Source organism: Dama dama, chromosome X, assembly GCF_033118175.1.
Source record: "Dama dama isolate Ldn47 chromosome X, ASM3311817v1, whole genome shotgun sequence".
Classification (NCBI taxonomy): Eukaryota; Metazoa; Chordata; class Mammalia; order Artiodactyla; family Cervidae; genus Dama; species Dama dama.
The window spans coordinates 114,648,266-114,664,182 of record NC_083714.1 but is presented as its reverse complement, the minus strand read 5'-3'; the positions used below and the strand labels follow the sequence as shown (position 1 = coordinate 114,664,182).

Below are 15,917 nucleotides of genomic sequence, written 5' to 3'. Positions count from 1 at the left end.
CCTGTCCGACTCTTTGTGATGCCATGGACTGTAGCCCTCCAGGCTCCTCTGTCCATGGGATTTCCCAGGCAAGAAGATTTGAATGGGTTACCATCTCCTCCTCCAGGGGATCTTCCCCACCCAGGGATCAAACCCATGCCTCCTATGTTTCCTGCATTAGCAGGCAGATTTTCTACCACTGCACTACCTACTCAGCAAATGCCATTCATCACAGGCCTGTACACACAGTTAAGTGTGTTTCTGGACTGTGCCCTTAGTTCGTGAAGGACTGATCACATCCCCCTTCTGGGCTGTGGGGCAGTCAGATATGATACCGCTGCCTCAGTTGGTAACTCAGCCCATCGCTTTGGGTCACGCCTACTTTGAAAATCAGATGACTTCGCAGCTCCAGAGTGGTTCTCTTCATGTGTGTTTCAGCCATGGTCTCTCATTTCCTCTTCTCTGGGGGGAAACCCAAACCCAAAAGTACCTTAACTTTCCCCAGAACATGCTATGGTTCTCTGTTTGCATGTCAAGCTTTACTGATTCTTCAGATTGTTCAGCATGTAGATTTGTATCTGATGTTTGTAAGTGTTAACCTTTCTGGCTCATTCCCATATACACATCTGGTTTTTTTCCCCCCTCCTGATTTTTAAAGTATCAAGCTGTAGCTGGAACAGAACATGTTTCCATTTCTCTAGCTTTTCCTGATTGAAATGGGAGAAATAATGGACAGCATTTTTTAGATAAATAAATTGGAAACCAGCCTGCGGACTTGAGTTTTTAATTGTAGCAGCCAAATTCTCAGGGTTGAGAATCCAGCCTGGCCTCTGTGCCAGGATGCAGGATACTAGTTTGTGAGCTTTTCTTTGTTAAGTGTGGAGGGTTTGGGAGAAAGAAACTTAAGCAGGCCGCTTAAGAGGATGTGCAGGGAAGGCAATGGTTGAGGGCCAGGACTGTGAGTACCTATTCTGCCACTTGGTGGTGACCACCTCAGGCTAGTTTCATAGAGTTATTAGGAGGACTGAGCTAGATAAAGCATTAAAGCACTTAGCCTCGTGCCCGTGCCCAGCACATAGTAAGCGCTCGTCTCTCCCACCCCCTGCTATAGTACATTTTTTTTTTTAAAGAGAGCGAAATCTTGCTGGTATAAGCATTGCTCATTCTTTCGACTCCCAACCGTCAGTTATAGACCTCATGGAGTTACAGGATGTTAAGGCTTTGATTTATGTTTCCATTAGTGGCGATGGATTTAGGTGGGACTATTCCATGCTTTCTCACTTAGGCCCCCTTGTGATCAAAAGCAGACATGGATGAAGCAATGTGCTGGATAAGAAGCCAATGGGCCAAAGACTTGAATTGTATCCCAGTGCAACTGCCTGGGCCTTGTAAGAGTTAAGTCCACCACACGGCTTCCTTAGTGCTGACCCATCTCATGGCCTCCGAAGCTCCCCCTTGCTCACCTGCCTGTCATCCTACATTCAATCACTTAACTATTTACTGAGCACCTACTATGAGCAGGCATTTGTTTTGGCTCTGGGGCTACATGAATGAAACAGGGCCCAATTCCCAGTGCTCACGGAGCTTGCATTCGTTTTGGGGAGACAGACTAAGAAAGTAAATTAAGGGACTTCCCTGGAGGTCCAGTGGTTAAGACTCCATGCTTCCACTGCAGGGGGTGTGGGTTTGATTCCTGGTTGGGGAACTAAGATCCCACATGCCATGCGGTGTGACCAAAAAAAAAAAAAAAAAAAAAGAGAGTAAATTAATCAGTGTTCAAAGGAGATAAGTACAGTGGAGAAAAATAAAGCCGGGAAAGGAGGAAGTGAGGAATGCTGGAATGCCAGGGTTCTCGCTTTAAGAGTCATCAGGGAAGGGCCTACGAGGAGCAGAGACTTGAATGAGAGATCTTGGAAGTCCAGGCAGAGGGAAGAGCAAGTTCAAAGTTTCAGAGGCAGGAACCAGGTCAGGAGTGGTGGGGGCCGCAAAGAGACCTGTGGAGCTGAAGTGTGGTAAGCATGGGGAAGCCAGTGGCGGTCCTGTCAGAGGAGTATCAAGGGGTGCAGGTCAAGTAGGGCCTTGCAGGTAAGGCTGAGAACATGGGCTTTGGTTCTGAAACCTGGAATGTCTGGAAGAATTTTTTTGTTATTGAATTTTTTAAAAAAATTATTTTTAATTGGAAGGGGACGAGTTTTGAGTAAAGGACTTCGGTTTGAACAGATCACCCCGACTGGGTTGAAAAGAGAGCATGGGGGCAAAGCTGGAGGCAAGGAGAGACAGCAGAGATGGTGGCTTAGCCTAAGTCATACTGCTGGAGATGGCAAAGTGTCTTCTTTGTACTTTTCTGAGATGACTGAGGTTAATCCCCCTCCCCCACAATACTCTGCTCCACTTCTGAAGTTTTCCTGTGTGTCTTTTTAAAAAAAAAATATTTATTTATTTGGTTGCCTGTGTCTTCGTTGTGGCATGTGAAGTCTTGGTTGCAGCATACAGCATTTAGTTACCTGGCCAGGGATTGAACCCCAGCCCCCTGTGTTGGGAGTGTGGAGTCTTAGTCACTGGACCACCAAGGGAAGTCCCCTCTCTGTGTGTCTTATTTGGTGTGTGCAGTGTAGATATTTGATGTTGAAAGTTACTTAAATCACTAATAGGAGTGGGTTTTTTCTTCCCCCATATATCATCTCAGGAGGAAGTTAGGACCACTAAAAGAATACCACCATCTCATCGTTGATGTAAAAATCTTGTTATTGAATACCACATGCACATTTCTCCCACAGATGATGTTTTTACTCATTTAATACTAGGTCCTCTGGCATGATGTCTTATCCAATTTCAACTGCAAAGAGGCATGAGTTCCCTCTAACACCCCACCCCCTCCACCCCTATCAATACATAGCCAGATAGAGCACAGGCTTTCAGGATTTCTTCACCAACCGACTTCCAGCTTCTTCTGTTTCCTTTTTACCTGTATGTATAATGCACATGCGGAGAAGGCAATGGCACCCCACTCCAGTACTCTTGCCTGGCAAATCCCATGGATGGAGGAGCCTTGTAGGCTGTAGTCCATGGGGTCACTAAGAGTCAGACACGACTGAGCGACTTCACTTTTCACTTTCATGCATTGGAGAAGGAAATGGCAACCCACGTGGTCCAGTGTTCTTGCCTGGAGAATCCCAGGGACGGCGGAGCCTGGTGGGCTGCTGTCATCGGAGTCGCACAGAGTCGGACACGACTGAAGTGACTTAGCAGCAGCAACATCATAAGGCACATGGATAGGTGTAGATGTTTGAAAGATGATGATCCCATATAGAAATTATGCAAAGAATGTTTTCGCTTTTGAAAAAAAACAAAAGGAACTCCCACAAAGCTAAATCTGCTCAACAACACAGTCCTGAGAGAGACGTGTGCTCTTCGGTCACAGATTGGCATTCTGGGTTGTGTTTAAGGAATCATTGTTAGGACTAGTTTAGTCAGCTTCGTTCCCATGCGGTGACTCCCAAGGCCTTGGGACAGAATGTCTGATTGACCTGTTGTCCAGGAAAATCAGGCGCAGGATGTGGGTGAGGCTTTGGTGGAGACAAAGGAGGTAAAGGACCTTATTTCCTCCCATAAGACCCTTCGAATCTTGATGGACACACAGTTAACAATACAGGGCAATACAACAAGATACAAGGCAATACAGGGCAATACAATACAACAAGATAAATGCGTGGTCAGCACCAACTGTCTGTCAACACACGTCAATAATAGACTTGTAGCTCTTGTTTATACGGTTAACCCTACGTGAACTTCTTTTAACATATCTTTTCTTATTAGCGTGGAATTTGATCCCTATTTTCAGAGCACTGATCCAGTCCTAGATCACCTGAGGAATGGAAGTAAGGGACGTGGTGTCTGCCCACAGCTTTTCCTTTGGTTGGTTGGCCCTTGCTAAGGAGGCTAAGGTTTGGGACTCCTGCCACTCTCTCGCCTTTCTGTGTGTGAACTGGCCCAGCAGATTTTAAATATGAGTGAGATCAACTTGGGGGTTCCATGGAGGAGGCCTGGCATAAAGGGAGTCCCCCCCAACATTGAGCTTCTGTCACTTTAGCCACTGCAGCTGGTCCTGATTTCTAAGCACATAAATCTCCTTGTAAGTACTGGCCCCCATTCTTAACAGGCATTCACCTATGTGCCATCTATTTAAATATCTGAGTCACTGGCGAAACCAGAGGTGCGAACTACATCCAGACAGTCTTAATCTCTGGTTTGCTCACTTCTTTTTACATGCTCCTGGCGACTGGAAGTCAGAGTGAGATGCTTCCTATTAGTGTAAATAAAAAACTTGTTTGTTTTAAACATTTACAGGAACAGTAATACTTACCAATAAAAAGCCACGCCCAGAGGCTCAGAAAAAGCTGCCTGATATAATGGAATGTTTCTCAATGTGCTGATAAACATGGAGGGTTTTTTTTTTTTTTTTATCATTCTGGGGCCTTCCTTAAGAGATTTGTTTAAGAGGGTGGAGACCTAAAGTCCAGAATCTTTTAGAATAATATCCAGGAAATGTGAAACCAATTCAGGGCTGCCCATTCTTTCTCATTTCCTAATGGGATATACAGAGTCCCTAATAACATGTTTGCAAATTTCCCATGACTCTTTGTTGAATAATGGAAGTAAGTATCAGGTGGAACTGCTTGGGCTGAATTCAAAGGGGGTGAGTTTTTCAGCTAGTAAAAGGCTGTATTTTGATAAAGTGGTCTTGATTATGATTTGAGCAGTGGCAGAGCCCTGATTTTCTGTAATAGGCCTATTTCGGGTGTCTCTAATGTGTTCAGACCCAGTTTTTAATTCAGAAATCACTGTGACCTTATTGATCCATTTCCACCACTTTCTGGGCCTCTAGGACATAGAGAGATAGTTCAGTCTCCAGCCAGCCACCTGCATGAACCAGTCCCCGGCTGGACTCCCCTGGGCTGAGCACAAAGCCCAACCACACCGGCCCCTGGTAAAAGCTATTGACCAGTGTGGTCTGCTTCCACTTCCTGAGATATACCCCTCCCTCACTGTCACTTCTAGCCTCAGCCCTCACCTACATCTCAGACTCCCTCCCGAACTCCAGTCCCACATCCACAACTGCCTTCTGAACCTGTTACCCACATGGCTTTTGGTCACCTCAAACACCACAGAAAACAGGACCTGGACCATATGGTCTTCGGGTTTCCTGTTGATTTGCAAACTCAGTCTTAACAAGTCAGCATTTAAGAGCATCTCAATTATCTTATCTTCCCCTTCACAACTTCCCTAAATCTTTTTAATGATACCACTAACCTCCCTGCCATGGAATGTGTGTCCTCTTCTGTACATATACACATTCATCCATTCACATATAAACATAAAAGTGACAGATCAGAAGGGTTGAATTGGCTAACATACTTGCCTAGGAAGAAATTGTTGTTTAGTCACTAAGTCCATGTGACCTCGTGGACTATAGCCCACCAGGCTCCGAAATAGCACAATGCATGTGTCTTATTGCTCTTAAGATGACAGTGTCATCTTCGTATTAAAAAGTAAAGCTTGTTGATAAGCTGGTGGCCTTACGCATTCTTGGATGTCTGGGTATAACTACAGTGCATGACCCTCTTTCTCTTTCCCAGCAAGCACTTGTCACCTTGGAAAGCTGGCAGAACAGTCGACTGGCCTTGAATCCAGAAATGAGTTGACCTTCCTGTCCCCACAGCTCACAGTCACAGGGAGGAACTAATAAACTTCCTGGTGCTTATTTGCCCAGTGGCACATGTGAAAATGCATTTCAGAGAGAATAGGCATGTCAGGTTTGAAATTCGGACTTGTATCAGAGCGTAGTTGCTGGAGGAAGCCCTGGAAATCAGGTTTTCCCACCTCCTGATCTTACTAAAGGGGGAACTGAGGCCCAGAAAGGTTAGGCAGTCTGCCCAAAGTCACAGAGCTTATTAGTGACAAAACTGCATCTGAAGTGCTAGTATTGTAACCCCAAGTCTAGAGCTCTTGCATTCACCTGCCTTTTATTTTATTTATTTTTTTTTCCACCTGCCTTTTAAATATGTTGAATCTCTTTCTGCTGCTCATCTGATGTGAGTCCTCAAGCCCACTGAAAAACCCCAATAAATCCTGGTCCTTAGGCTATTTGAACATATTAAACATTTACACAAATAACTCATAATAATAGCGTAAGTTGTAAATATGACAGCTTCGCACTGTTACTTCTTCACACTTAAGAAGTAAACTTCCATCAGCTCATGGGTGGAAGCTGCTGGCTTCTCTTTCTGATTGCTTTATCCATCTCTCTGAAATCAGGTCAGCAAACTGCAAAGACTTGCTCTCCCCCGCCATCCTCTCATCACACACACAGACGTAAGAATGAACTGAAAGCAGGGTTGGTTGGATACTTTTCCTTTTAAACTCTAACTTCCAAGGACCTGGGTTTTCATTATTGATGATGTGTATGGAGTTTCTGTGTCAGGCATTTTTTCCTGAGTTACAGAATCATCTGGAATGGGGGAAGAACATGTCCCCATATCTGGGTGTCGTGTAGAGTGAATTAACCTATAAACCTCTGGGATAATTGAATTGTGGCTTTCACTTAAAATGGCTGAGCTTTCTGCCCACAGTTTCTTCTGCCTGTTCATTTCTGTTAGTTGCAGATCCTGTGTTTTCTATCCCATATAGCTTCTTAGGGAAGGGTGCATCTTCTAGATAGCTTGTGCTTCTATAGTTCAATTTTCGGTTATCTTTTCCCCCTTAATTTCATAATACATGGCTCATGAGCCCCACCTTCTACATGATCGTCTTCACATTATCCTAATGATGCCACAAACTCCTATTTAGTATATTTTATAGTTAAAGAAAAAGAAAATATGTGGGCTTTGCTCTGTCAAACCCAAACCTGGCACAGCCTTTCATGGGCACAAGAGGAGTAGCTACAGTTTAATCAGGAGGTCTGTGGTCTGCATGCAGAAAGGGAGTAGGCTCAAGAAAATGCCTCTTGATGAAGAAGATGTGGTGTATATATACAATGGAGTACTACTCAGCCATAAAAAGAACAAAATAATGCCATTTGCAGCAACATGGATGGACCTAGAGATTGTCATACTGAGTGAAGTAAGTCAGACAGAGGAAGACAAATATATGATATCACTTACATGTGGAATCTAATAAAAGAATACAAATGAACTTATCAAAAAAAACAGAAATAGAGTTACAGATGCAGAAAATAAACTTATAGTTCTTTGGGGGTAAGGGGTAGAGGAGAGATAAAATGGGAGATCATATACATGTGGGCATATAAATAGAGATTGACATATACACAATCCTATATATAAAATAGACAATAAGGACCTACCGTATAGCACAGAGAACTCTACTCAATACTCTGTAAAGACCTATATAGGAAAAGAAGCTTAAAGAAAAGAGTAGATTTATGTATAAGAGACTCACTTTGCCGTACACCTGAAATTAACACAATATTGTAAATCAACTATGCCCCAATACAAATCTTAAAAATAGAACAATTAAAGAAAAAAATGCCTCTGGGTGTGTGAAATGGACGGCACTGCTATGTCCCTGTCTGCTCTTTGAGGATGAGGATGCTGTGAGGAAACTTCCCAGTGTTCGCAGTGCTGACCTGTCAGGAGCAAGGGGGCTCATTCCTCCCTGCTACCTGTTCTCCCTCTGTATCCACTTCAAGATGAACATAAACCTCAGGAAATCTCTTCCAGAGCATTTCAGACACCCCTTGGTACAGTGGCAAACCCATCTATGGTTTTCTTTCGGTATAATTTTCAAGTAATGTGAATCATCACACCAAACCTTTTCTAACTCTGATCTACCTTCTCTGATGCTACCATTACAGTTTTCTCAGTCTCCTCACCAAGCCTAAATTAGTAGTAGCAGGAGGTGTTCTGCTCCCCATACATTTTGAGCTGTGTTGCAGGCATGCAGGAAATATTGAGCCACCATGAGATGCTGGGAGTTAAAAAAAAAGACCAAGATTCAGCCTGGCTGCTGCTGGTGGGCACCAGGCCTGCCCTCGTTGTTTGTGGTCGATGTAGAAGCATGGAAGGTGGCGGGGCCTTCACCAGGCCATTCAGCATGGTTTCGGCTCTAGTCTGTCCCCTCCTTGGCCGCGCTACTGGCTGCTTGCAAATTGATTCTTCTGAGAAGGAAGCAAAACTTCCATGAGAAAGCCAAGTCAGTGACATGCTGCTTGATTTCAGAATTTAAGGTCTCTTAAGAGCTGAGACTCAACATTGCATTGGTGAGCTTTGAAGCCACTTATTCACTGCAGCCCAGTGCATAAGAGAGAGGTCAAGAGAACCTGTTCTTTACTTTGCACTCTGTGGGTGCTTATCAAGGCACATGTAGGGGTGAGTGTTGCTGTGTGTGTTGGCAGAATCCAAGGAAAGAAAATCCTGGGACTTCCCTGGTGGTGCAGTGGTTAAGATGCCACACTTCCAATGCAGAGGGCGCAGGTTTGATCCTTGGTCGGGGAACTAAGATCCCACATGCCCTGTGGTGTGGTCAAAAAAAAGAAAGAAAGAAAATCCTGTAGTATGCTTCTTTTTCTTGCTAAGAAGCATTATTATAGTAGGAAAGATGTGAGTAAGTGCTCGTTTGTTGTGTTTTATGGGGCTTCCCAGGTGGTGCGGTGGTAAAGAATCCACCTGCCAATGCAGGAGACACAGGTTCGATCCCTGGATCAAAGATTCCATGAGGAAGGAAATGGCAGCCCATTCCAGTATTCTTGCCTGGGAAATCCCACGGACAGAGTCACCTAACAGGCTACAGTCCAAGGGGCCACAAAAAGTCAGACATGACTGAACACACACACACACACACACACACACACACACACACACTCACATGCACATTGCCTCTTTAAACTTTGCTTGTGTTTTTTTTCCCTTCAACTACCTGGCAATTTTCTTCCAAGGCTCATCCCAAGTCCACCACCACTATTTCTAGTAAATACAGTTTTACTCACTATCCGGGTCCATTTCAACCTAACCCCTTTCCCCCCTTGTCTGCTTATTCTTTTCTTCTTGTTTCTGCCCAGTGGCAGTCTTTAAGAGGTACCCTTGGAGGTCTGCAAAAATAGTCCTTTTGCAAAAAAATTTAAAAGAGGAATATTTTATATTTTACATTATATGAACATTCTAACAAGTTGATATTATATGAGGAGACATTTTATACTCAAAGCAATGACTGCATTTGCAGAAATTATTTTTTGAAAGAAAAGGAATAAAAATGTTAATACTGTTTGCCTTAAAATCGGGATTTGTGTTAACTTTGACATACTGCATATAATCTTTGTTAGGATATTAAGTGAACTTCATGAAATCACTGGCCACAGAAGTAAAAGATAATATCAAACTCTTATACTTGGTGAGTAGTATACAGTTGCATTAAAGCCATCATGTTCCAATAATAACTGGCAATAACAGTATATAGAATACAGCTACTCAGTGTACGTATAAAGGGTAACTAAATCTTTGGGGGCAGTCATATGAAATCACAGGTGTCTGGATGAGACACATTCAGTCTAAAGAGTGCCTAGTTTAATGGGATTTTTAGTTTTGTTCATTACACTTACATTATAATATTAATATTTACATCTTTAGGCAGTTATTGCCAAAGAGGGAAGTAGGGGAGAAAGATTCTCTTTAGTTTCATTTTAAGTTACCTCTCAGTATTTACTTGATGGAAAAGTTTTGTAACTGTTTGGCATGTGAAAGACTCTTTATTATAAAATGAGGTGTAAGAAAGACCCAGAAAAATGAAATGTGTTTGTCAATGAATATTAAGCATTTGTTCTGTGCCTGGCACTGTGCTAAGCATTGAGTAATAAAAGATGGCACTGTCCTTACTACCTACTGTTCACTGAATTGTTACCCCTAAGGAGTAGGGTTAAATTTTCCATTTTGATACTAGTGGATGAAAAGCATTCTGTTTCCCTTTGGATTAGAGTGGCAGAAAAGGTGTTCAAGGGAGGTACTTTCTTTAGCAACCACCAGGTGTCAGTAGAGGACTTGGAACTCTTGACAACAAATGTGTTCTTGGTTTTCCTAACTCATAAAGGCCATCCCTCTTTTGACTTTTCAAAGGTGGTAGACCTCCATTGGGCCACTGTCTCCCAAATATTAGTGTTAAACACTTTCTACTCAAAATTGCATCACATTCCTTCACCTTATAAAAGTAGCACAAATTTCTTGACCTTTTTCTACTTTAAAGATTTTATTTCTGTCTTTCACAGTGATGGTTCTCCAGAGTAGGGGTAGGGGAGATTCAACAAGCTCCTGTTGTTTCCACTGATCCCGTTCCCCAAACTGCTGGAGCCCACTGTCAGCTGATATGGGGAAAGGTGGAGGGTCTGTTCTTTTTCCTGCATAAGGAAACAATTTGATGGTGGAGCTTGATGGCTCCAAACTGCAGAAGGAAGTGTCAAGAGAGAAAGTCCCGGAGATCCACTGGTCCAGGCATTTGATTCCTTGTGTAGCCTGTGTTCACTCACAGACATTAAGGAGCGGTATGTTAATTGACAGGGGAAACCTTGGAGAGGCTGGTATTGATTTATTTCATACAGATTTTCTTCAGTTTCTCATCTTGCCTCCTCACTCTATATTTATCTGTTTGTCTATCTATCTACCTATCTGTGCTTGCTTGCCTGCTAAGTCTTTTCAGTCATGTCTGACTCTTTGTGACCCCATGGACAGTAGCCCACCAGACTCCTCTGTCCATGGGATTCTCCAGGCAAGAATACTGGAGTGGGTTGCCATTTCCTTCCCCAGGGGATCTTCCTGACCCAGGGATCGAACCCAGGTCTCCCACATTGCAGGCAGATTTCTCTTATCTGACTTACTTCACTCCATATGATCATCTCTACTTCCATCTATTAGTTCATTCTTTTTATTATTTGCCTTCTCACTTGGCAAGTGGTAATAGATTTAGTAAAGTGAAGAATCTGTATGTTGCTGTGCCCTCCTTCAGTCCCAACCCAGAGATGGAACCCGCATCTCCTGGGGAGCACTTGTGGGTCATCAGGGGCTAGGGTGGGAGAAGGTGCAGAAGGGCTACCTTGGATACTCAGGCCTCTTTTCAAGCCTTATAAGATGTCAGAAGTGGTGGCAGTTGGAGGGATGTCAGTTCAAATGAGCTGCTCAGTTGTTGGTAAACTGAGGGAGAGACAGACTGGGAAGCTGGAGACACAAAGTCAGCAGCTGGCTTCAGTAGCTAAGGCTGCCATGGTGTGGGGCCTGCAGGGGTTGGAGAGTCAGACATGATGCACAGCCCCAAGTCTATGCCCTGAAGTAAGTAAGAGCCTGACTGATGGACGGTTCTGTGGTTTAGTACACTGTGGGGATTTCCTTTGGGCCAATCAGAGCAATTTGACAAATCATATTATAGCTAACTCCAGGAACTATTCAGATTCTTCCAACGTTTTATAGTGAATGAAATATCACAAAGAAGGCAGCACATCAATAGGGATTCAAAAATACTTTCAGGATTTTGCTTCTGTAGAGATTTTTGTCATGATAGTCAGTGAAGGTCACCTTGTTCTCGAAAACATCATACAGGATATCCTTAAAATATTCCATAAACACATGTGCCATTGAAGAGGTCAGCTGATGTTCTTACTGCGGCTATGCCCAGCTATGTATTGGGCAGCAGCTCTCAGATCAGACCTGGGAAGGTGCTCAGACCTATATTAGGATGTACTTTTAAACACATCATTGACCTGACCCAGAGATATTTACAGAAGGTAATGCCTGTGGCATCAATAATGTGGTGGTGTTGTTTTTCAGTCGCTCAGTTGTGTCCAATTCTTTGCAACCCTATGGACTGTAGTCCGCCAGGCTCCTCTGTTCATAGGATTTCCCAGGCAAGAATACTGGAGTGGGTTGCCATTTCCTCCTCCAGGGGATCTTCCCAACCCAGGGATCAAACCCACACCACCTGCATTGGCAAGAGGCTTCTTTACCATTAAATTACCAGGGAAGTCCAATAATGTGTTAAGCAGCTTTTTTTTTTTTTTAAGTTCTTTGATGTTGGCTTGGAGATCCAACCAGTCCATCCTAAAGGAGATCAGTCCTGGGTATTCATTGGAAGGACTGATGCTGAAGCTGAAACTCCAGTACTTTGGCCACCTCATGCGAAGAGTTGACTCATTGGAAAAGACCCTGATGCTGGGAGGGATTGGGGGCAGGAAGAGAAGGGGACGACAGAGGATGAGATAGCTGCATGGCATCATCGACTTGATGGACATGAGTTTGAGTAAACTCCAGGAGTTGGTAATGGACAGGGAAACCTGGCGTGCTGCGATTCATGGGGTTGCAAAGAGTTGGACACGACTGAGTGAACTGAACTGAAACTGAATGTTGGCTTGACTTCCAGTTAACGTGGTACCTGCCTATGGGATTGTGTAAGAGGCAGATCTAACTGTCCACAATCAGAGTGTCTTTCCTGTATGATGGCTTTGGCTCATGGCCTCTGGCCTTTCCCAGTGTTTCAGGGACTCCTACAACAAGTGTCTGCTTGTTCCCGGAAACTGGAGTCTGCAGATTCTAGCCACGTTGCTCGGTGTCGATTGTCATGTCTCTCAGCAGCAGTCTTACCGTCCCTTCTCCCTCCTGCCCTTTTCAGATCACTGGAGTGATCCTGCTGGCCGTTGGAGTCTGGGGCAAACTTACTCTGGGCACCTACATCTCCCTTATCGCCGAGAACTCCACAAATGCTCCCTATGTGCTCATCGGCACTGGCACCACCATCGTCGTGTTTGGCCTGTTTGGGTGCTTTGCCACATGCCGTGGTAGCCCATGGATGCTGAAACTGGTGAGTAGGTCACAACGGAATACTGCTTTCGGGTTCTGTTTTGTAAAAATGCAAATCACGTGAGAGCGAAGTGGCCCTTCTTGAAGCCACAGACAAGACCTTGATATTCATTGACTCTAATTTTAGTCCAGACTCTTACCTAACCTACCCTTTAGCCCCCTAGAGGGATAGACAAGCCCAGACACAGCCTGGCACAAAAAATCCAGTCCTGGTCCCCCGAGATAGGTGATGACAAAGCAGTGGCCAGCAGTTCCAATAAGCCATTTATAGCCATTTATAGCCATTTATAGCAAGATGGCCTGTTCTAGTTTTGAATTCAGTCTTAGAAATCTCCCAAAGCATGTGATGTGCAGCCTTGGTGGGTGAGGCAGCACCTTGAACATAAGCAGCCTTTCATGCCCAAGTTCCCAGTGGAGAAATACTTTTCTGCCTCCTTGAGCTTGGCCGCGCTCGGATGCACGGGCATGCTCTCCTCTACATCTGCGTCCCCTGGCTCCATGTGGTGGGAGCTGAACTAAGCCAGAGCTTCCCCACTCAATAGAGGGTTGATGTGGGACCAAATATTGGCTACCAGGATGTGGTAATAGGACAAACACAGCAGTGATGTTTCCCAAAGAGTAAGGCAGGCTGTTGAAAAACTGTTACTGCAAGTCTCAACTTTTTGGTAGACCAGTTGCCTAATTCTCTACTCTCTTGCCTGTTAATATGGAAGGTTTTCATAGATAAAAGTGACTTCCCTGGTGGCTTCAATGGTGAAGAGTCTGCCTGCGATGTAGGAGACCCAGGTTCAGTCCCTGGGTTGGGAAGAGCCCCTGGAGGAGGGCATGGCAACCCACAAGAATGCCAACCCATTCTTGCCTGGAAAATCCCATGGACAGAGGAGCCTGGTGGGCTGCAGTCCATGGGATTGCAGAGTTGGACACAACTGAGTGACTAACACTTTCAATACTTTTCATAGATAAAAGGCCGCAAGAGGCTCTCCTCAAAAGACAACTTTATTTAAAGGGATTTCTCTCAGACTTCTTGTTCTCTGAAAAGGGAGAGTGGAGATTCCATGAGTGCTATGTTGCCTGTCCTTTCTTGTTTAGCCCTAGATTGTAGTAACCCTTAATACCATCTAGTGACAGATATGGTGTGAAGATGATTCACTCCAAAGGACCCATCTTCCTGGTCTCTTTGTTGACAGCCTCATGGAGGCTGTGCTTGATTTGGCCACTTTCTGCCCTGCAGACCATGCAAGAAGCTGATACCTGGCCACCACTGATCCTCCAGGTTGGTGGAAAAGCCGTAGTGAGGCACTTCTGCTGCTGTCACCTCCACTAGCACCCCAAGTCAACCTTCAGTTCTTACAGGCACTAGTGTTTCCTTTGGTCTAGGGTTGGTAGTCTTCAACTTTGATCCATATCTAAGTCACCTGGGCAGCTTTTTAAAAACACCTCTGCTAGGGACCCACCCCCAGCCAGTGGAATCAGAATCTCTGGTGGTGAGGGTCTGGCCACATATTTTCTGAAAGTTCTCCAGGGGGCCCTATTGCACAGCCAGGGCTGAGACCCTCTTCCTGGGTACAGTGATTAGCAAGGGGAGAATTAACTTCAGAGGCACAGAAAAGAGAGACCTCTGCAATTCCACCTGTCCAGACAAGAAGGGAAGAGACCTGGAGACCCTGACAGGCCCTGACACTAACTGGCTTAAGTCTTGACAGCAAGGATGTAACCTCTTTGGGCCTCTGTCCCCATTTATGAAAGAACACTATAGGACTAAATCACCAAGGTTTCTTCCAGCTTAAAGACTATGACTGAAGCAGAACAGGGCATGCAACAATGGAACAGTTGCACTCTGGCCTCTTCTGAAGGTGGTTTCACAGCACGCTTCCATTTTCTCCTAACACTTGTGAGCTTACTGACAAGCAAGCCTTTTGGGGAGTAGAGAAGTTTGGGGGTGGGGATTGGTCTTGATTCCAGTTCCCCGCTGTGTTGTCCTGTGGACGTACTACATTTTATTTATTCCTCACCACCACTGTGAAGTGCAGGTTGTATTTTCATATTACGTGGTAAAGACTTGGAGGTGTGTGTGAACGTTGTCCAGGTTCACACAACTAATGTGCACAGACCTGGGTTCGGAACCCAGAAAAGCTTCTTTCCAAAGCCAGGACTGTTTCTACTGCAGTATTTTTCATTTGGAGAAAACCTGAACCCTACCACCTGAATGTAATGCAGGCTGTCCCCAGTAGACCTTTTGAAGGAGCAACAGCTCTTCTCTGGAAGCTTGCAGAAGCAGAGAAGCTCCCAGGGATGCGAAACTGCTGATCTAGCTGAGCAGAGCAGAAGTCACTTGATTAACTGTCTCTCTAGAATGTTACAGTCCTCATTTAACCTCATTAATTGCAAAACAACTAAAAATCACTGTTTTCACTTTATGGAGGCTCAGAGCAGTGGCCTATTGCCTAACAGTTACTCCACAACATGGCCAGGACTCCAATCCAGGAGGATTTCTGACCAGAGTCAAAAGTTGTTCTTCCCACCTGCCTCCTAACAATTACTCTCTCACGGTACTGTCTCGTGGAGTCTAGGCCTGGGGTGAGACTCTCCCTAGAGTAAAGGGTGTTTCTAATTGTGCACTGTACCAAGTTGAGAGAGGAGGTTGTATACATGGAGCCTTCATTTCATTACTGTGTTTTTGGTAGTGCCTGTGCTTTCAACGTGCAGAGAGACTAACTGGCATTTTAAGGCTGTATTTCCTCCTTTGAATATAGATGCCCCTAGCAGAGAAAAATAATTTATGATCCTGTGCACAGATGTGTACTTTACAAGTAAGCAATATGGCCATGTGCAGGGTACCCAAATTCCAGGGACCAAGGACCATTCGCAACATTTGGGACTGGTGTATTTCATTTCAGGATGAGAAGAAGCAGATTGTAAGACATATGCCTCGTAGGAAAGGAATCAATTCTCTTTCCTTTTATCTGCTTTTCAAAGTCACAAAAATGGAAAGCTTTAATGTCTTGTAAGTACCGTGTAATATCCCTGAACTTGGGCACGCATGCTCACATGCATGCACACACATACACACACACATACACACAATCGCCTTGG

The 15,917-nt window shown here is 44.5% G+C and overlaps 1 protein-coding gene across 1 annotated transcript in view; it reads left to right on the top strand.

The window, feature by feature from the left end:
- TSPAN7 (tetraspanin 7) overlaps window positions 1–15,917 on the top strand; it is a 127,314-nt gene that overhangs the window by 90,256 nt on the left and 21,141 nt on the right. The window contains exon 2 of the mRNA XM_061136321.1: window positions 12,637–12,825. Within this exon, the coding sequence (XP_060992304.1) occupies window positions 12,637–12,825 (189 nt within the window). The remainder of the gene's footprint in view (window positions 1–12,636; window positions 12,826–15,917) is intronic.